The sequence below is a fragment of the Alosa alosa genome, chromosome 3 (assembly GCF_017589495.1).
Source record: "Alosa alosa isolate M-15738 ecotype Scorff River chromosome 3, AALO_Geno_1.1, whole genome shotgun sequence".
NCBI classification, from domain to species: domain Eukaryota; kingdom Metazoa; phylum Chordata; class Actinopteri; order Clupeiformes; family Clupeidae; genus Alosa; species Alosa alosa.
Genome location: NC_063191.1, coordinates 28,816,055 through 28,838,669, shown reverse-complemented (window position 1 = coordinate 28,838,669; position 22,615 = coordinate 28,816,055). Strand labels below are relative to the sequence as shown.

Genomic DNA, 22,615 nt, shown 5'->3' with positions numbered 1-22,615 from the left:
CATTGACATTCTGTAGAAAATATTACAGATTCACGCCCCAGGTATTGATTCAATGGCATTATACATGTGGATGAGTCTGAGAATGTTTTCTGCAGGGTAACATACAATACTACTACCATAGATCAAGGCCATGCAATAGCATGACTTATGCTTATAGTTCTATTCCAACGTTGATTTCTACCCGTATAGTAAAAAAAAAAAAAACAAATTTAAAACTAGAAACCTAACAAATATTCTTTCCATACCTCAGCATATTCCTCAAAAAAAGCCAGAGGCATTTTCAGCTAACATGGGTTTACTAAATATAGGTGCACTTACTACCAAAACCTTTGCAATCAATGATTTTATTAGTGAAAAAAATGGGATTTTCTGTTTCTTGTTGAAACCTGGTTGACTTCAGACAGCTTAAGCTGTTCTTGTTGAGACTTGTCCCCAAATTATAATTTCTTCCACTCAATTAGACAAGGCAAACGAGGTGGTGGAATTGCCTCCATCCTCTCAAACAAATATAGTTGCACACGAGTCAACTTTGGCGAATTCGCTTCCTTTGAGTATATTGCCCTCACTCTGAAGGCTGACCCAGCTGTACTTCTATTAACCTTATACCGCCCTCCTAAACTATGGACTGGCTTTCTCCACCAGTTTTCTGAACTTATGTCGCCTCATCATCACTAGCTATGATCGGATAATTGTAAATGGCGACTTCAATATTCATGTCAATAAGACAACTGATGCTAAAGCCAGTAAGTTCCTTAATGTGTTGGACAGTTTAGAGCTAAAGCAGCATGTTACGAACCCACCCACAACCTTGGCAACACCCTCGATCTAGTCATTTCTAGAGGGATAGAAGTCACAGACGTATCAGTAAATGATATAAATATGTCTGATCATCATTGTGTATCTTTTAATATAGTACTACATACTCCAAAAATTCATCCCGAAATTGCAATCAAATCGCGACTCTTGGACATTAGAGCAGAACAGCAGTTCATAGCTCTTATAGACTCCATAAATTTAGATATTTTACATCATCCCATTGATCAAATGGTAGAGGCTCTCAATCGTGAATTAGGCGCTCTGCTTGACAGAGTGGCACCCTTAAAAACTAAAAAAAGGCCCTGTAGCAAACTGACACCTTGGATGAACGAAAATATCCATGATCTAAAAAGATCATGTAGGAAAGCTGAGAGAACATGGAGAAAAACTAAGTTACAGGTTCACCGTGCCATTCTAAAAGAAAAAATTGCAAATTATAATAGAGCTATTCGGAATGAGAGGAGGAACCACTTCTCTAAGGTAATTGCTGAAAACAGTGGAAACTCTAGGGTGTTGTTTTCTACCATTGATAGGCTATTGCATCAAACACCTTTTGATACACTCAGTCAGGCATCCTCTCTAAGATGCGAAGAATTTGCAGACTTCTTCAAAAACAAAGTCATTTCTATAAGGGAGGCTATTGGTAACACAAGTAATATGTTTGATAGTACACCCAAAAACAGCCCCCCAAAATTAAGGTCCTTTAGCACTATTACTCAATCTGAGCTTGGTAAAATTATAACTCAAACGGCTCCTCAACATGTGTTTTAGATCCAATCCCTACTACATTCCTCAAAAAAAATATGATAGCTTAGCTCCTTTTTTCTCAAGGTAATAAATACCTCATTAGAAACAGGTATATTTCCAACTGCTTTTAAAAAACCGCTGTTGTGAAAACCTTTACTTAAAAAGTCAAATCTTGACCATACCAATCTGATCAACTACAGGCCTATATCAAATCTATCCTTTTTTGAGCAAACTACTTGAAAAAGTTGTTTGTAATCAGTTAAATATCTTCCTCAACTAAAAAACAGTATCCTTGAAAAATTCCAATCAGGTTTTAGATCAAATCACAGCACAGAAACGGCTCTAGTAAAAATAGTCAATGATCTCAGACTAGCTACCCGACTCAAACAAAGTCTCAATCCTTATTCTTCTGGATTTGAGTGCGGCATTTGACACCATTGATCATAGCATCCTAATTCACCGCCTTGCGAAGTGGGTGGGTCTCTCTGATAATGATCTAAACTGGTTTCAAACCTACATTACTGGCAGAGATTTTTATATCAGTCTAGGAGATCATGTATCTGAAAAACATGACTTGCCTTTTGGTGTGGCCCAGGGGAGCTGCCTTGGTCCCCTGCTATTTTCTCTATATATGCTTCCATTGGGAAACGTCATAAGTCAGCATAATGTAAACTTCCACAGCTACGCAGATGATACCCAATTGTATATTTCTGTGGAGCCAACTAACCCAGATGGCCTTTGCTCCCTCACTGCATGCCTAACCTCCATTAATCAATGGATGAGCAAAAACTTTTTGAAACTAAATGATGACAAAACAGAGGTACTTCTGGGGTAATCTGTGGAACTTGGCACACCAGGTCAAACCAAAAGTAACAAGCCTTGGTGTCATCTTAGATGCAGAGTTAAGTTTTAAGCCCCATATCAGTAAAGTTACTCAGACAGCCTATTTCCACTTGAGAAACATTGCCAAAGTGCGGCCCTTTTTAACTCAACAAGATGCAGAAAAACTAATTCACGCCTTTATCACTAGCAGGTTAGACTACTGCAATGCACTTTTCACTGGTCTTCCCAAAAAACATCTAAAGAAATTGGCACTCATACAGAACTCTGCGGCTAGACTTTTAACTAAGACTAAGAAGAGGGAACACATCACCCCTGTGTTGGCTGAACTACACTGGCTCCCTATTTCCTATAGAATTGATTTTAAGGTTATGTTAATTACTTACAAAGCTCTGAATGGCATAGCACCTTCATATATCTCTGATCTTTTAATATCTTATCAACCACAAAGGAAACTTAGATCATCCAATTCTAATCTTTTAATCGTACCCAAAGTGCTCCACAAACAAAGTGGAGAAGCTGCGTTTATCCATTATGCCCCCAAACTATGGAACACCCTGCCTCTGTACATCAAGCAGGCGAAGTTCAGTAAATATTTTTAAAAAGATCTGAAAACATACCTGTACAGGAAAGCTTTTAGTTAACTCATCTTATCCTGTAGACTACATTTTCAGATTATTCTACATCTGCTACTATTGGAGGGCTTAGCCAGCCAGAAGCAGATGGGCTCTCCCCTATTAAGTCAGGTTCTGCTCAAGGTTTCTTCCTGGAATATGGGAGTTTTTTCCTTGCCACAGTTGCCATATGGCGGCTTGTGGGGGTAAGAGGGTTAAGGCTGCCAGTCTTATGACGCCATTTTCTATATTTTTGATATGTTGCTGAGTAGATCATAAACAGCAAAAAAAAAGTGATTGATAATGACTGACTGACTATTATTGTGTTACATGCTTCAAATGTAAAGCACTTTGAGCTGCATTCTGTGTATGAAAGGTGCTATACAAATAAAGCTTATTATTATTATTATTACTAATGTAAACTAGCGCTGGTGGTGTACCTGGGCAGAGCACACTCTCCACCTCCTGGGTGAAACTCTGCCAACAGGTCTGTATAGCGGGCGAAGGTCATTATGCGCTGGGGAAGGCTGCAGGTGATGTTCTGTAAGGTGTAATTACACAGCGTGCCGTTAAAACTGTCCCTCAGGCCCAGCGCCAACACATCTACACTGGGGTCAGTGCAGAGAGACCACAGGTGAGAGTGCGGGTGATCCTTCTGGTCGTAGAGGCCGTCGGTGATGACCACTACCGCCACCCTGGCCCATGCCCTCCTCCCCTGGCGTATGATGGTGTCGTAGGTGAACTTCAGGGCAGATGGGATCCATGTCCCGCCGACGATCCATTGCAGGCCATTCATGGCCTTCTTGAGGGTGCACAGCGAGTCGATGTTGGGGTCATCCAGACGGATGGCCTCGAAGGTTCCCAGGTGGCTGAATTGCACAACGCCGACTCGAATCCCTAGAAGGGTAAGAGGAAAGGAATAAAGTGCTGTTGGATTTGAATTATGCTGTTATCCATGCCTGGTTCCTTCTTGCGCTTATAGTTCCAGAACTCCTAATGCTTTAAAAAAAGAGACAAAAGGTTCCATACTCTAGGGTTCTGTAGTCACCTATACAGTAGTGTAGGTCTACTGTTGAGGACATAACTTGCAAAAGCATGAATCATAATTTCAGTATAAACTATACCATGTCCTGTCCAACAGGCTCAAACTGTACATAATCATATCATGGCTCGTGTGAGTTGTGTACCATTGCCTGAGTTGGGGTCCGGTGCCAGTGAGCCCAGCCTGCTGATGGTGTTGATGACAAAGTGTTTCTCCAGGGTGAAGTTTGTGAGCCCCACACTCTCTGAGCTGTCAATCACAAACACAATGTCCAGAGCACCGCATTGCTTCTTGCAGTCTGTCGAAACAACAGAAATGATAATATCAACAATATCCTGAGCAGTTCACCTGTAGCCATTCTAATAATGATATATATCAAAGGTATGTTTGTATGTACTAGATGTACCATGATTGATGATCAGCCTTTGTTTTTAAACCACTTACCACAACAACCAAACAAGTCTCTCTAATGTAGCTCATGATGTCACAATCCTGGGGAAGCATACACAGAATTATAGTTTTAGTGCTGTACTAATCCACTTTACCAATCAGTCTTAAAATATGACTTCCATTGGACCCAGGACCTTCTGGACCACGGTCCCCCTATGGAGAGAAGAAAAATAATAATAATGTTAATCAAACGACATGTCAATGCTGTCAACTCCAGGGTGTAAACTGGTATCCAAATCTGGAATAAGGGGCTAAAACAAATCAGGAACTCAAGGCCCAGGGAAATCAGGGACTCAAGGCCCAGAGAAATCAGGGACTCAAGGCCCAGGGAAAGACTGGTTCTCCGTAGATGGGTAGTGGTAGCCTACAACTGGGAAGGCGCGCCATTCATTACAAGTAGGTTAACCATCAAAATGACTTCAACGCTGTTACATAGGCTGACATATCATGTCTTTCACCTAATCCTCAATAAAGTGTACCAGGCTGACATATCATGTCTTTGCAAAGACATTACTGTGCATCTCTGTTCAGGTGTGAGATTACCGTATTTGGGAACTTCCTAACCTCCTAAGCTTCTGTTAACTAGGTATTACAGGTACACATACTCAATACTTACAGGGAAACCACGTTCTCCAGAAAATCCTCTGTCGCCAGGTTCCCCCGGTAGTCCTGGTTCACCCTGATGAGGAGAGAAAGCAAACTTGTAAAGATCAGGAACTTTGGGCCAACCGTGGGATATTTCAAATGATTAAACTTAACTTGACAAAAAGCACTTAGCAGATCATATGTTTAGCTGTTGGTAATTACAGAACTGAAGAACCCCAAACAGGCCTCTCACCGGATCTCCCTTCGGTCCTTTGGTTCCAAAATTCCTTCTCATCCCACAGACACCTCTAGAACCTTTTGGACCCATCTCTCCTTTGCCTCCTTGGCAGCCCTGAGTGACCAGACAAACACACAAATCACATTTACAAATGAATAAAAAAAACACACACACACATCTGCAAGGCATACCCTCACATTATTTGTAAAATAACACAAAGAATCAATACAATGCTGTACTCTGTAAGAAAGGTAGGTAGTACACTATGGGAGTCTTGGCAACTTGGCAGAAAAAGTGTTTTACCCTTTCACCTTTTCTTCCTGGGTTGTTTAGTCCGTTTCTCCCCGGGTCACCCTGGTGGAAGTGGTAGCAAGACAAAAAAACTTTATGTAACTTATTTTTTTTGTTGTTTTTGGCTGTGATGTCAACAGGTGTTTGTGCTACTGTTCTATCTGTTGCTATACCTTTGGTCCTGGGGCTCCAACGTCCCCTTTGGGCACCGTCGTCTCCAGGGTCTCCAGTAGAACCCTAAAAACACAATAGAGTCTATTTCAGATTCATTCATTTGTGTCTAAACATATAGTTGAACAATATGGTTTCTAGTGAAATGCTAAAATTTGAGCTCAACTGCCAATCAAATTGCTTCCCTCTCTTCAATGCACCTGAAGTAATCAAATGGCTTCTTGGCCTCCACAGCTGATTTGACCCCAATCCTTTGGGTGTGGTGATACTAAGTGCCCCACCCAACCTTCACCCTTAAGATTTGAGTGATGTACAGGAATCAACGCCACACTTTCAAGTGAATTCCCATGATGCATCAGGTTTAGGCTCACCTTGTCACCAGGAAACCCTCTTTCCCCTGGCGGTCCTCTTACACCTGGAGGACCACAATGCCCCTGCAAATCGAGGGGCGTGATACGTGTTTCATATCGACAATACTCTGTGACCTTGAGAAACTGACATCTATGTGAAAACCGTATTTCTCCTTTAAACTCTTACTTTGCATCCTGCAGTGCCTGGTGTTCCAGGAAATCCCCAAAACCCCTCCGATCCGTGATCCCCCTGAACACAGTGAGAGAAGCCATAGCATTTCCTCTGTCTGGAACCATGAGTCTGTATTTGTTTTTGTTTACCTGCTGGTACTCAACTTCCTGAAAGAGGAAGGGTCTCACACCACCAAGGTGAACAAATGTGACACATACTGATTAATGCATTTTTGCACATTACTGTAAATTGCATGTGGACCTTTGTATGACTTAGCCCCGTCAGAGTTTACAGAATCTGTGACCAAACCTTCTCTCCTTTCCATCCAACATGTCCTTTGGTGCCTTTGATTCCAACATCTACCCGAGTGCCCTGGATAAGACAGCAAATTCTTACACTTCACAGTTGCGTTACTTGCTGAATACAATCTGTTACGGAATGCTGCGTTGGTTGGTGTGGTCTTATATTTGTAGAATTATGATTCAGATGATTACCTCGTGTCCTTTCTGTCCCTTTACTCCTGGGTCTCCCTGAAAAAAATGGCTGTAGGTTACAGAACATTTGAAACATGCAAAACAACAGAGAAAATATACAAATTTAATATTTAAGTCACCCACTTCTGTCCCGTTCATCCCTGGACAGCGCACTTTCCCTGGTACCCCCATATCTCCCTGGTGCAGGGAGTAGAAATACATATTACGTCATCACATTATTACATTAAATTATCATTATCATGGCCATCATTATCATCACCATTATTCTGATGATGCCGATGTTTTCATGTATTGATATTAGTTTTGGTGTAGTCAAAGCCAAAACTCATTATAGCCATTATATGAATGTGCACATAGTATTTTAAAGGCACCCTTAACAAGGTTTGCTCTTGGGGTCTCCCTACAGTTGAGAAGCGCAATAATAAATAAACTAAATATGCGTCTTTACAAGAAAGTATGAACAGAACTCCGATATAATAATACTATAGAGGAAATGCACCGACAGCAGTCTGAATAAAGAGATCTCCGAATACCTATAGCATTGTAGCTCTTTTCTGTTTCGATTTTGGAGGGGGGAAGGTTTCCTACCCAAAACTAGACAGTTGCTAGGTCGATAATCACCTACAGAGGGCCGCTCAGACAATGACCGAAGTGCCGTTCGTCATGTTATGAGGTTATGTGCCATCAAAATGATTTTGGAAAGGTTATGTTAAGGTCCAAAAACTGTTGAGGGTGTCTTTAAGTTAAAATGGAACAGTATAATGGAATGAGAGGCCATGACTGAGATCTGATGTACTTTTGGTCCAACATCTCCTTGTGGCCCATGAGGGCCTGGTCTGCCTGGACGTCCATTAACCCCCTAAACAGGACCAGATCGCAGAACAGGATTACTTTAACATTCTGAGATATACCTAATACAGAAAAGGACAGGTGATTTAAAAAATAACACTTTTAGACCCACCCTGTCTCCTTTGGTTCCTTGTGACAAACAAACACCTGCTGGTCCAGGGTTCCCAGAAGGGCCCTGTCAGAGTGAAAGTACATAATGGTTAAACGTACACAGACTCATACACAGTTATTATGTTCCTTGACACCCATTAAGATGATGGCACTTTATTTCACCAACCTGGACTCCTGGGTCCCCTTTACAGCCGGGTGCTCCCATTGGACCAATCCTGCCCTGAAATACCACATCACCTTTTTAATATTGATCATTTCTGTATCGTTTAGAGGTACAGATGACAAAATATGCATCATGTAAATGTAACAAAATGTAAATGTAAATCAGGTTTCTAGGCCAAGTATACTTGCGTATACAAGGAATTTGGTCTCTGCATTTATCCCATCCGTGAATTAGTGAACACACAGTGAGGTGAAGCACACACTAATCCCGGCGCAGTGAGCTGCCTTGCTACAGCGGCGCTTGGGGATCAGTGAGGGGTTAGGTGCCTTGCTCAAGGGCACTTCAGCCGTCCCTACTAGTCGGGGATCGAATCGGCAATCCTTCGGTTCCAAGCCCAAAGAGCTTTACAGTAAAGAGAGAACCTTTCTAACCACCATCAATGGGATCTCTCACAGCGAACAGTGGTAGAGGTTAGCATATCAGATAATCATTCACACACAAAGATCCTTTCCCAAAATAGTAGATCAGCCCTTTGGTGTTTCACCAAGCTTGCTTCTCTTCAGGCCTTACCTTCTGACCATCTGTTCCTTTCCAGCCAGTGTCTCCCATCCCACCCTATGCATTGGAGAAAATGCTGTGTCAGGACAGAGAGTTTCACCCAGAATATCCATAATTAAACAAATTAAAGGCAGAGTCAGGGATTTCGCAGGAAGTCACGTTTATTTGTGTTTCTGTTTACATTTATTAACAGATGATTTTGTGCAAAAAACGTACGTTATATTTTAACCAAACGAAACATGTCGGAGAGGTAGCTCACCCCTACCTTAAGTATTCCTAGAGAAATTCCACACAGGCTTTTGTTTTTGTTTGGGGACAGGACACTTTGTTTGTTTCCAGTTTTCGGAGCCTGGGCTGCCTACAGACACAGGTTTTTTTACAGTGTTCTCACAGAATAGGCATCTAGCAGTTGCGAGGAGATGATTGCTGAATGTGACAAAAAATGTTATGGGCTTGTTTTATTAAATTGGCAATGAGCAATGAACCGAAGCTAATTTAATCAAATATTTTGCTAATTTATTTCCATGATCAACACCCAAAACGCACACATGAGTGATCAGCGCAGTGCTAACACACGCCACATGATAGATTTAGTGCATGTTTAGGTCAGCGCAGTGTTAACACTATCGCTAACATATACCACATGATAGCTTTAGTTCATGTCTGGCAGACTTTACTCGTAGCTTACCAACTGCACAACAATGGAATTAGGGTTGTCTGTGTTTATGCCTACACATGTCCTTGCATACATACTATCTACACGCAGAGTAGTTGGACACTATACCTTTGATCCCTGGCCTCCAACATCTCCCTGTTTGAGAAAACAGTAAGAGAATTGATTATTTAAAATTAGACACTGAAAGTGATGATTGCTTGACTTAGAAAACAACATGCATTATTGCTATCAAGGGTAATTGTACAAATAACATGAAATATATGTATAACATAAACAAGCTCTATGCCTCTGTCCAGTTTAACCTTGTAGGCCTGGAGCAAACTAGACTTTGACCTCAGACCACATGTTATTAACAGGGGTGTTTGCGTTAGGTCAACTCACCATTGGTCCTTTCGGCCCACATATACCCTGAAAAAGACACAAAAAGCGTATATATAGGATGGAATAGTAAGACAGTAACTTAAACAGAAAAGTTCTGGATGGCATTTCAATCTAATAGAAGAACTCTAATCGAAAAGTCTACCTTCGAACCAGGACAGCCCATTGGCCCATCGTTGCTGCATAGCTTTTTTCCTTTAGCACCTTTACGACCAGGAGCGCCATCAATTTCAACACACTTATGTTTGACACACTACAGAGACAAAGAGAGTTTAGGTCACACTTTATTTGGATAATCCCCTCTAGACTACCTGGGCAATTCCACGGAAAATTGACTTTTTGTCACATCCATAACGCCAGTGAAATGCCTTGGCATTTGTATGATGTGAATGATAACATTCATTTTTTGTGCATTTTTTCTCATTTACATTCTTCAGCCAAAAATAGCAAATGCTCAAATTTCATGTAATCATTCACACCATACCATACCATCACATTTTATTGGCGTTATGGATGTTACAAAAAAAATAATTTTCCATGGAATTGTCCACCTACAGTAGTGGTCAAGCTATCTGTTAAAACTGTTACCTACAATGTGTGATTAATGTTAAGGTTTGGGGTTGGGGGTTGGTTAAGGTGATGGTCAATGAAGAGTTAAATGATTGATGAAAGGAATGATGAATCATCTGTAAAGTTGGAGCACTACCCAATTAAAGTGTTACACAAGTATAATCCAGGACTCATACATACCCAAATACAAAACCAAAACAAAGGAATTCCGCATGAGGCACTTTGCAAATATTTGTGCCTTCCAGAAAAAACATCATTAATGTTACAGTATGTACACAAATTGTTAACATCCTGTGCTATTGCTGAGCATGTGTCAAGTCTCACCTCAAGGAAGGTAAAGTATTTCTGTGGAGAGATGAAAGATATACAGTAATGTCGCAAGATGTCATGGAAAAATAGTCAAATATTGAAGGCGCAGTTTGCAGTGAGAATGCAAAACATTTGGGGTACTTTTTTTCAAAGAACAGAAAGATTTAGTCTTAAAGCAATACAACATTTACTTGCATTTGGATTTTAAGATATTTGGCCATCTGGCTATTACCATGTTGCATAAAATAGATGGATCACATGTTAATCCATGCCTGGCAGTGACGACACAAACCATGCTTAGCTTACCATTGCCTCAACAATCCGATCAATAGTTGCACTGCTAATTGTCCCTGAAGTCAGATTCACAGCCACAAGGTTTCCATTGAACATCGCCACAGGGGAGCTGGCGATCTGCCGCAGGCCCTCCTTATTCTTGCCGACTGTGGAGACGCCGACGGCAAACAGCTGGTAGCCCAGATCCTTGGCACGCTCCGCTGCATTCTTCATCCCTCCGCAGAGATAGCCGTTCTCCATGCCATCCGTGACGACCACCACCAAGTGCATCGGCTTCCCTGGATGGTGCTGATGATTCTGGATCTCTCTGGTCATGTTGTCCAGGGCGCAGTCCACGTGTGTGCTCTTCCCAATGTAGGTGATTGGGGGTATGGCCTGAAGGAAGTTAGCATTAGACACTGGACCTCTGTGGGGGAAACAGTTTGAGTAAGGAGTAAGTTAGTCATCAATTAAAACATCTGTGTTGATTTCTGAAAGGTGTTTCAAGATTTACTACAACCACTTATCAAACATAAAGTATAAAACAATGTCAAGTAGTTGAACAATCCTGCCAAATCACCATACAATATTTTAGGTTATTATTTATTGTCATTCTGGGTCAATGGGTTTGTTTGTTGAATTGTATTGTCATATTGTCTGTCTGTTTGCTCTCATGGATAACTGAAATTTAAACAAATTTAAGCAAATAAACTTAGAAATGTAGAAAGTTTCTAACTGGATGCTCATCATCTTTGAGCTACTGATGTACTTTCCAGATTGTCCATGACATCCAATGATTGTTGTTGCTACTCCTTATTATGCCCTAGAGCAATCTAACATGCCGTATTCCAGAATACTGACGCTGATCGTGATTCTGAGGCCAGGTTCCCATGACAACCCCCTTTTTGGACATACTCACGGTCACAGCGGCCACCCGGACTCATAGGCTAGTCTTTGTCATCAGGGCATGTGGGCTCTGATGGACAGAATGGACAACCTGGGGTTGATGGACAGGATGGACACTCTGGGGTCTGTGGAGGACATTTCGGTGGACACTTTGGTGGACAGTCTCCTGGACACTTTGGTGGACAGTCTGGCCCTGGACAATCTGGGGGTGGCTTTGGTGGACAGTCTGGCCCTGGACAATCTGGGAGCGGGGGTGCAGGTGAAGGAGGTGTCTTTGGACAGTCTCTTGGACAGCCAGAGTCCTGTGCCCTGCTCAGAATAAACATCCCAGACACGAGGAGCCCCCAGGGTGACATCATCACAGCCTCCTCAGTGTTGTTTGGGTGTGGAGGATATCTCTGAGAGAGCAACAGATAAATAAATACCTTCAGTCAGGGCTATAGGCAATCAATGGACAAAGTTAAAAATGCATACAGTATTCATACAAGACATCATTTATCACACTGTATGTCTGACAAATAAACAATTCCATATTGATGAACCCCAAAGTTGTTTCCTATGTACACATCTCTAAATGCAGTTTTATAATTATCAATGGACATGTATCAATCCACAATTCCACTCCTACAAATGTAAACCCCTTTAGAGCACCTTTAATTAGAACAATTATGAATTCACTTATCTACCTAGATTCTAAAGCTTCCTTTTGTCTAAATAGATCAGAAAACAATCATAATTCTAGAAAAAAAAAGATGGGGGGAAAAAACTGCTCTGCATGACTTACCTTGTGTACACTAGTGTGGGCTGTAGCCTGCTCAGTGACTCCATCTCCCAAAAGGCTTTTAAAACCTTTCCTGCGTCCCCTCCCATCCTGTCCAAATATGGGAGAATGACAATGGGTTAGATAAATGCACTAAAAGAGAGCACTTATGACAATAAAGTCAAAGCATAAAACTATGGCTTTGACAGATGTGCTGACTAGCCAATGAGAGTGCACTACCAGGTGACCACTGATCTATTCTTTATAGATTAGTGATACCAGAGAATGTGGTGATACCAGAGACTACAGTCTATGAGTGATACAGTTAAGCATGAAGAAGCGGTAAGTTACACTGTCACGAGCTCAGCAAGCAAGTTCCGCAATACTTTCATGATTTCAATCTAGATGTTGTCAACTCTCAGGGTTTCTTGTTAGCCACAGCATATTGTATTTATCAAAGTACAAATGTCTCGAACTATTTAAATGTATATAATAACAATATTTCACATCATAGCTGTTTTAAAAAGCAGTGCAGTTGAGCTATAAATGAACTGTTTAGTTAAGTTAACACAGACAACAAATTGGAGGATTTAGTTAGCTAGAAGCTAGCTAGCTTCAGGATAATTTAGCCAGCTAACTAATTTCCGTAAGAAGTGAAGGTGAAGTCCTTGATCAACTTTTGAAGTTTTTTCTTTCCTCAGACAAAATGGCGGACGAAAATGTCATGGAAAATTTGGATAATCTTTTAATACAGTTAGGTAAGTCACAGTATAAGAACTGAACATTAACTCATGTGATTAACATTAGCTGGATAACTGATGAGACATTAGCATATCTGCTAAGTGACATAACAGTTACCTGACTCACTGAGAGGATTATGTTAATTTACTCACCCCATGTAGCCCAATCAATTTTTTTTCTGTCTAGCTCTGCAGACTCGAGAATTATCTGTAAAGAAAGATGATCTACAGATGCACATTCAAGGTCAGTAACAGTTAAATGACACACATAAATATATGCAGGCTAACGTTTCATCCTGCATTCTGTGCTACATCAACAACAGTTACATGATTTGAGGCAATGTTAACGTTAAATGTTGCATCCACTGTCATTCATTCACACATTCCTCCTTGTTAAGGACACAAAGGTGAGTAGCTCTGCCACAAAAGTTGCTGTCAGTGGTGTGTGTTGTCATTTCATGTTCCAGTGTGCAGAGCAAATATTCAACAGAAGAAGACTTACATTGAGGAGAATAAAAGCATATTGGGAAACTCGACGAGCAGATTACAGAGAAACAGAAGACAGTTCAGCATTACAAAGAGAACACTATGGGGTAAAGAACTAAGAACAGGGCTGATATGTTGTTAGTTTTTCATACATAACATTGACAAAAAATGTATGCTGTCAAAATGTCAATATAGACCAACTGCACTTGAATAAGATGACCATAACCATACTTCCTATTGTAGCCTGAAGAGAACTCACAGCTTATTGCTGCAGTATGAGAAAGTCTTGGAGAGCGAACTGGAGCGCAGACAAGAAAATTGCAACCGAGACACGTAAGTCGGTTGAAAGATCATGAAATCCCCAATGTGTACAAAATGGCATATAGGCCTCTCCATATGTCTCCAGTTGTCTTCAGTCTGTCAGTAGCTGCATGCACACACAATTTTTGACTGCATTTTCAGTCACATTTTACTTTGATAGTCCATCCATGGTGCTCAGAGTATCAACAACAGATGCTCAAAGTATCAACAAACTATCTCTTGACACTCAGCAACTGCAAATTATGGTTAAGGTTACGGGCTGGATTTAAGGTGATGTTTAGTAATTTTTCAACAACAATTTTGCATACTGAACTTGGATCTTTTGTAAGTCTCTGTGGGCTGACTGTCCCAAGTAAAGTGTTACCTTGTTTTTATTTGTGAAAGTAAAATGTACCAGGAGCGTGTGGAGGGCTACAAGGCGGTGCTAAAGAAGCACAGGGAGCAGTACCACCAGCACCCGCTTGCCCAGAAGCTGCTGCGGATCCAGGCAGACAACGAGGACATCGAGAGGAGGATCAGGGTCTGGGAGGACCGCATAGCCGCGGGGGAGAAACAACGGCAGGCACTACAGGGTACAGATAGGAAAAGATCAAAAGTTGTTATCAATAAGGCGCTCAGAAATTAACAAAATAAACATAAAATCTGGTTGTCTTGGTTGCAGGTGCATCAGTCTCTACAGCCCCTCCAGAGAATCCAGAGGAAAGGTTCATTTTGTATTTTTTTTTTACTTGTATTTTCATTTTAAAAGTAGCTAATGTGATTGCAAAATTTGAAATATGTTTCAGCAAACACAATTTGTGAGATCTAATAAGTACTTTAGCCTACAGCAGTGCATTACATTCGGATCAGAGTCTTCAGTCTTCTTGTGTGTTTACATGGTTGGAATTTGTTGAAAAGTGTGTCATTAGGTCAGGTGGAACTTCAGCTGGTTGATCAGGTTGAGCCATCAGTGGACGCTAAGGATCAGTTGTCACAGGTACCTGCACACCTACTCACACAAAGCAAAATAAAATGCTGTTCTGTTCTGTCCTTTGTACTCAAGTCTTAACCATACACACACACACACACACACACACACACACACACACACACACACACACACACACACACACATACACACAGACAGCCACACCTCACACACAAACGCATGTTAAGTCCATGTTCCCCCCTCCTCCAGGGCGCTGGCTGCGATGGCCAGGATGAGGATGCTGGGTTTGGAGAGGAGAGGATGGAGGAAGTGGGGGCGGGCGACCCCGACAGAGACCAAAGCAGAGCTGCTGCAGCAGGACCAAGCCCAGGGGGAGGCCTTGTGTGGACCAGCCCAGAAGCCAGAGCAGGTGTGTGTCTGTGTGTGTGTGTGTGTGTCTCTGTGTGTGTGTGTTGGTGTGTGTGTGTGTGTGTCTGTGTGTGTGTGTGTGTGTGTGTGTGTGTTGGTGTGTGTGTGTGTGTGTGTGTGTGTGTGTCTGTGTGTGTGTGTGTGGTGTGTGTGTGTGTGTGTGTGTTGGTGTGCGCATATAGCAGGGGTCTCAAACATCCCGGCCCAATTCCGGCCCGCGACGCATGTCAAAATAATAATGTAATCTGGCCCCTGAGACTTTTTAATTGCGACAAACAACGATACTGATTAAAATAGACAATAGTTCCAAGTACGGTGACAAATCTCATTTGTACTCTGCTCCACTATGTGCTAGACATCCAGAGCTTAATTCAAACCCAAAATCGCTGCGCAAAAGTTTTCAGGAAATACTTGTATTAGCGAGAAACACAAAGCCGTGCATTTGTAATGACGCGGAAGCGATGCAGGCCATAGTGTTGCATAAATTGAAGCAGAAATTAAGCAGAAATAGGCCTACACCAAATGTTGAAAAACGTTTACGTGTGATGAAGTCTTAGGTAGGCTATGTTATTCACCTATTTTAAATCTGAAGGAGAATATCCTTTTGGAGATTATGATCGATCGTCTATTGAATGGAGATGCGTCTGCGTGTATACGACGGTGTCCACTAAGCATACCATGCTTATTTTCGACCCTCTGCCCAACATAGCTTGGAGGTTGCACTGGTAATCGTGATGATAGTGTCCGTAATGGATGTGGTACAGACAGCAGGGCTAGTAGAAATAGGGCTCTGAAGTACAAAGTCACCTGCAATATGATGCGAACTTCTGGGTACTCAGATACCCGCGATAGGAACTGATTTGACCAGAATACTTTATTGTAGGCCTTGTGGTTTAGAAACCATATACATCTTAGGTGTTAGTATACATCTTAGGTGTTTTCCTGTTAATTTGTTATGTGGGTAATATGAAAAAAGGAAAGTAAACCTGCTCAAATATGTTCATCCAGTATTTACTGAAAGGTGCATAATTTGAGGTGCTTGCCATCCAGTGGCAAATTAGATGGGTAAATTTACCCTCTTCATAAACTTTTGTTTTACTCAAAGATTTTACATTTACAGTAGGACTTTTATCTCTGACCACTTTCAAGCCATGGCCTTTTGAAATTTTGATATAAAAATCCAATGGTGTTGCTTTCTTAACCCTGACGCCTATAGTTTGCCAGGTTTAAAAAAGTTATGAGAGGAAAATATTTTTATTTGGTGTGAAACACACATACCTTTATGCTTTTCATTTGTTTTATAATTTGTATTAATATTTATTTTATCATTATTTTATTTATAAGCTAAGGTTGCTAGCACAGGTGTCTAAAACTAGATAAAAACACTTGCACTTTCTGTTTGCAGTTTTGTGTGGTATTTGAAAAAAAGAACATTGCATTTTCAGAAATAGCCGGCCCTCCAATCAGATGACGTTGGCAGAATTGGCCCCCAGCTCATTTCAGTTTGAGACCCCTGGCGTATAGCATTCTTAAAATAAAAGAGCAGGTGAACAATCACCCATCTGCCTTTGCATGCTGCTGCCATGATCGACCGTTAGTGTAGTGTTAATTTGAGATGATTTTTTTGCTGAAAGGATAAAAGGAAGTGTGTGTGTGTGCTATGTGCATTGTGTGTGTGCAGCCAAATGCTAAAGTCTGTATCAGGGCTACAGTATCAGGGCTACAGTATGTTGTTGTTGTGTGAGATGTTTACATGGTTGGGATAAGATGAACCTCATGAACCTCAGTCAATCACTAAACATAGCTCCCACGCCACCATATAACATATATCTTGTCAACATTTCAGCAACAAAACTTCAACACGTTGTAACTTTTATGTAAGCACACTTCTGTGTCCATTCCACAGCTGACCACAGCTGACCATAAACCATTTGTCTCTTTATTAGGTTGCATTGGAGGTCTCTTTATATTACAATCTTGCTGTTAAAGCCTTAATTGTAATGTAACATTTGAAGTAATCATTTTTCCATTTTACTCTTCTTGCATGAGCCCTGTGTTTGTGTTCATATGTGTCATTGTGTTTGTGTTCATGTATTGTGTTTGTGTTCATATGAGTTGTGTTGTTGTGTTTGTGTTCATATGTGCTGTGTTGTTGTGTTTGTGTTCATATGTTTGTGTTGTGTTTGTGTTCACATGTTGTGTTGTTGTGTTTGTGTTCACATGTTGTGTTGTTGTGTAGTGTTCATATGTGTTGTGCTGTTGTGTTTGTGTTCATATGTTGTGTTGTTGTGTTTGCAGTGCAGAGGGAGGTAGCAGAGCAGGCGCAGCAGGGAGAGATGGAACAGGTGATGCCCTCAGTGTCTCTGCTGTTAGATAGATAGATAGATAGATAGATAGATAGATAGATACTTTATTGATCCCCAGGGGAAATTCAAGGTCTCAGCAGCAGCATACATACAACACAAACACATTCTTTAACAGCAGAAAGAGTAATTAAAGTATATAATATAAAAACACAACTAAGCAGTAAGGACAGTAGAAGATAAAGAATGCTAAATATACTAAAAATACAAATTATACTAACACTTAATACAATATATATACTAAAAAATGACAAAATACAAATTATACTAACACTTAATCTAAATCCATTCTAAAAACAGTATCCACATAGTGGTGATTAATAAATCAGAGGCGCTTGCAATGACTGAGGCAGGGACTGAGCCTGTGATTCTCTGTGCATAGTAAGGTATGGTAAGGTGCTCTAAGGTGCTCTGTGTGAATGAGTGTCATGGTGGTAGTGCAATGGTGATAGTGGTCATGGTGATAGTGCAAATGAGTAAGTCAACAGTGCAACAATGCAGAAATAAAGTAAAGTCTATATATCTATATATTTAACTATTTAAGAAAATGCATAAGTGTGGCCACAGTTCGGCTGTGGCATGGAGGGGGGCGGGGGTTATGCATGTGTGCTGATGTGCTAATATAGCACGCAAACAGTGAGGCATAAAGACAGTGGTACAAGTGGCTAGTGGACAGACAGTACCAAACATGGAGGGGGTGAAGAGGCAGACAGACTATGCAGAGAAGTCTATCTCTCCTCTTCCCTTAAGTGAGGTATCCCTTACGAAGTCATGAATTATCATGACCTGCTGTTATAATGATCTGTTGTTATAATGACCTGCTGTTATAATGACCTGTTGTTATAATGATCTGCTGTTATAATGACCTGCTGTTATAATGACCTGCTTTTTATCATTGGTCAGAAGGTAAAAAGGGAGAATGATTTACAACAGGAAATGTGGGCTATGAAATCATTTTCTATGTTTGCAAGTATTCCAATGCATTTTATAAATTCACAATTCAAAATACAAAAAAATACATCTTCAATATAATAACCCGCTTGATAGCTTAAAGTGTAACTCCAGCGAAAATTGACCCCATGGAGACAGTATATTTCGTTGATCAACCACTACAGAGCTTGCTCCGGTATACGCTATAGCCCCAAATCGCAAACAGTTGATTAGCTAAGGGCGGTAAGATAAACGCTTCCCAAAGAGCATTTTTTAACCAGTAACATTGTTCAAAACAGCACCAAACTTCGTCAGTAGCTTGCTGAGGATCCCTACACATAAAACGAAGTACCAACAACGTAGTTAGCGAACCCGGAGTTTATTACAGAAGACTGTTAAGAACACTTACCAACTGTCCCCCTACCAGCTCCTCCAACCCCAGCACAAATAATAGATTAGCCAAACGTGACAGTGCAACGAATCCTTGCGATACTGGGTTGGAATTGAAATATTTCACTCTACACTACCAGTCGAATGTTTGGGGTCACTTAAAAATATTTAATTCCACTGCATTAGACAGAATACCAGCTGAGATCAGTTGCATTTTTTTAATCATGGTAGCAGTTTCAGATTACATTATGGGCTTACATAAATGCAAAAGGCTTCCCCAATGTTTTCTCAGTTAGCCTTTTAAAACGATATCAGATTAGTAAACAGAATGTGTCTTTGGAACATTGAATGATTGATTGCTGATTATGGGCAATGCAGCTATTGCATTAAAGATCAGCCATTTCTTTCCACAACATTTACATTTACAAATTAATTTACATCATTAATGATGAAAACAAAGATATAAGTGACCCCAAACTTTTGAAAGGTAATGTAATGTCAATGATATACAAAGAATTTTGAGCATGTTGCTCATTTTGTTCAGGGCAGTTCCACCATGTCCCAGTACCACCATGATTTTAAAGTCAATTCTGGAGATAGTACTGATACAAAACCTGTTATTCCAGTTGTTAAATTCATGTATCCAGGTATTAGTATTCTAGTAAATCGCCATTCTTATCGCCCCCCATGACCCGTGGTTGTGCTCTTCTCAGGAGGACAGCTTTAACATGTCAGGCATCGCTGAAGAGATGGACAATGAGCTTGAGGGGGTGGCAGTGGAGAACACGGGTCAGGACCAGGACCCCCCCACTGCCCCTGCCACCGCTGCCCCCTCTGGGGCCTCTGATGTGGGGGCCACTGGGGACGCTGCCGTCTGCCCTCCTACTCCCCCCTCCAGGATGAAGGCGGTTATGTCCACGCCAACCTTCTCACTCAGGTGAGCCAATAACCCAGCGTGATTGGCTGTGGATGGGAGAACCAATAGGAATGATAGCAATGAGAAAATATGAAACAGAATAGTTTCTTATTATACACTTATGGTTTAATTGGACTAATTTTAACATGATTATTATTATTATTTTATTTATTTATTTTCAATTTGCTGTGTTGTCTGTCTTGTATGTCTTAGTGTCACGGGAACGCTGGCGACTACGCCGCTCCGTCCGTCAACTTTTTGTTTGTTATTTTTTGAAATGTTTTTGTCATGTGGTGGCAACGCTGGTGACTACGCCGCTCCATCTAGCATTTTTTGTCTTATTGTCTTTTGTTTTTTTGTCAATGTCTTGTATGTTTTTATAGGCCTAGACCTATACCTATACTTTTTTCTCTCTTTTTACATCTTGTTACTTCATTGTTTCTGTAATCTCGGCTTCATTGAAAATGAGGGCTTCCCTCAATGACCCGATGTCATCATCGTCTTGCTGCCCTCCCTCCGTTCTGTGATTGGTTCCTTCGTTGAGGTGAAAACGAAGTCCGTTAGAATCCAGGCTGCCTAGCAGCGTGAGTAAAATCGTGCGCGCAAGGCAGCATGGGAAAATCCAGGCTACTAGCAATCAGTGATTCCCAGCTCTCTGACATCTTGCTGTTGTGTGTCCTTTAATAGTAGCCCAAACGACTCTCTTGGTCGCCGTGACAACTCCGAGAGGATACCCCCAGGCTTTGTGTTCTCTGGCCCTCTTGGTTGCCGTGACGACTCCAATGCGAAGTCCCCAGGCTTCAAGTTCTCCGGTCCTCTCGGTGGCCGTGACGACTCCGATGCGAAGTCCCCAGGCTTTGAGTTCTCTGGTCCTCTCGGTCGCCGTGACGACTCCGATGCGAAGTCCCCAGGCTTTGTGTTCTCGATGACCTCTGAACCCTCTACTCCGGCCTTCTCTGGATTCGGATTCGACATGGGCTCCGCTGCACAAGAGGAGGTGAGGGAAGAAACAACAGCTGAATTGATTAATAGTGTAATTGAGTAGTTTTGTTTTGATTTTGTTTTGTTATTTAAAGTTATGATGTTGATATTCTCATAAATCAATATCTTAAATGTTTTATTTTGTGACCATATTATCATGTAGTTTAATGTCTCATGACAGATGGTGGCTGTTCATGGGTTCTGTTTGCCACCCATTGATGTGGTATTTCTGTAATTTCTTTATCATTTTTATTTTTAGGAAACCCCATTCACATTCACAAGTGAATATTTCAGTGACAAGGTATGTTTTGGAATATTTTGTGGCTTTTCTAGTTTGGTTGGCCTGACATTTTTCTTGTCTGAGGGACACGGTTATGAACTATGGTGTTTCAGACTAGATCTCCCTGAGAGAAGATCAAGGTTGGCAGGGCCAGGACCATGTGTTTGGTCCACTCTTGCTTCCCCAAGGTCATGGTTATACTTGCACTTGCAGTTAGATAATCAATGTTTTTTGTGTCTTTACAGAAATCATCTGAATCAAAGTTCTCAGGTAATAATGACCTGCATAATAATTATACATATTATCAATAGTAATCAAATAGAATCTTTACATAGATACATACAATGCATATCAGAATAACCCCTCGAGACATTTATGTCCATTCCTAACTTTATTATAGTGGATGGAATCCACTATCTTGAAATCTCCTGGCTTCTTCTTATTATTATTATAACCTTTTTTTCTTTTTACCTTTTCAAAAATGAATGGGACTCTAACCGCTTAACGTACAGACATGTTGAAATAACCGTTGTGTAGGTCTGGAGTTGGACAAGAGAGGTATTTTTTCAGATCTTCTTAAAAGTTTATACTTTTTGAGAAATAGGGGGCTAAAAATGTCAAAAAGCTCATTTTTCCCCCAGAGACTTGTACAAGATGTTTAAATGTGTCCCGTCTGTCAAAATAAAAGTCACAGCCATATCTCATTCTTTGCACATTATATCTCCAGAACGGCTTGACGCATATGCTTCAAATTTGGTACAAGTGTTTGTATGGACTCAAAGATGAAGTGAGTTAATGTTGGAGGTTAAAGGTCAAGTCCATGAATACTCTGAGCGCGATATCTTAAAAATGCCTTGACATACATGCCTGAAATTTGGTATGAGTGTTTGTATGGACTCAAAGATGAAGTGACTTGATGTTGATTGATGTTGAAAAACACCTTGAGTGTTATATCTCAAGAACGCCTTGACACACAAGGTTTTTTGGTACGAGGGTTTGTATGAACTCAAAGATTAAGTGATTCAATGTTTTTTTTTCAGGAATCTCTCTACCAACATTAAGCCAGCAGCATTCCATCCACTATTGTAATTCCTCTGGCATTACATTTCTAGTTATTGTACAATATTGTGTAATTTTGAATAGTACTGAATAGAATCTCTGCTGTAATAATTAGCTATTATTATCATATTATCTGACTGAAGCTGGAAGTTCTCATAGCATCAGTTGTCTACGCGTTTGCAGTAAAGGCAAAGGGAAATGGAATTTAGCAGATGGTTTTATCCAAAGCAACAGGGACTCAGGTAATGTTCAGGGATCAAAATATAATGCTGGGTACGTGTGTGTGTGCATGTACGTGTATGTGTGTGTGTGTGTGTGTGTGTGTGTGTGTGTGTGTGTTTCAGGATTTCCATTTGACCAGTCTGAGAGCAGGTCTGAAGAGGACTTCCAGTTCTCCTTCTCATCCAAGAGCCCTCCACTCTGAGAACAAAGCAGGGACCTCTGAGGACA

General features: G+C 41.0%; 1 protein-coding gene across 1 annotated transcript; it reads left to right on the top strand.

Annotated features, from left to right (window-relative positions):
- The first annotated feature begins 12,740 nt into the window (after positions 1-12,740).
- On the top strand, positions 12,741-22,589 carry LOC125291666. The gene is made up of 15 exons (XM_048238488.1): positions 12,741-12,822; positions 13,065-13,121; positions 13,291-13,347; positions 13,571-13,696; positions 13,833-13,922; positions 14,295-14,482; positions 14,572-14,614; positions 14,808-14,886; positions 15,088-15,247; positions 17,545-17,591; positions 19,643-19,866; positions 20,533-20,842; positions 21,086-21,127; positions 21,352-21,376; positions 22,510-22,589. Exons 4-15 carry the CDS (start codon positions 13,692-13,694, stop codon positions 22,587-22,589), a joined length of 1,293 nt encoding a protein of 430 aa, XP_048094445.1. The 5' UTR covers positions 12,741-12,822; positions 13,065-13,121; positions 13,291-13,347; positions 13,571-13,691.
- The last annotated feature ends 26 nt before the right edge of the window (positions 22,590-22,615 follow it).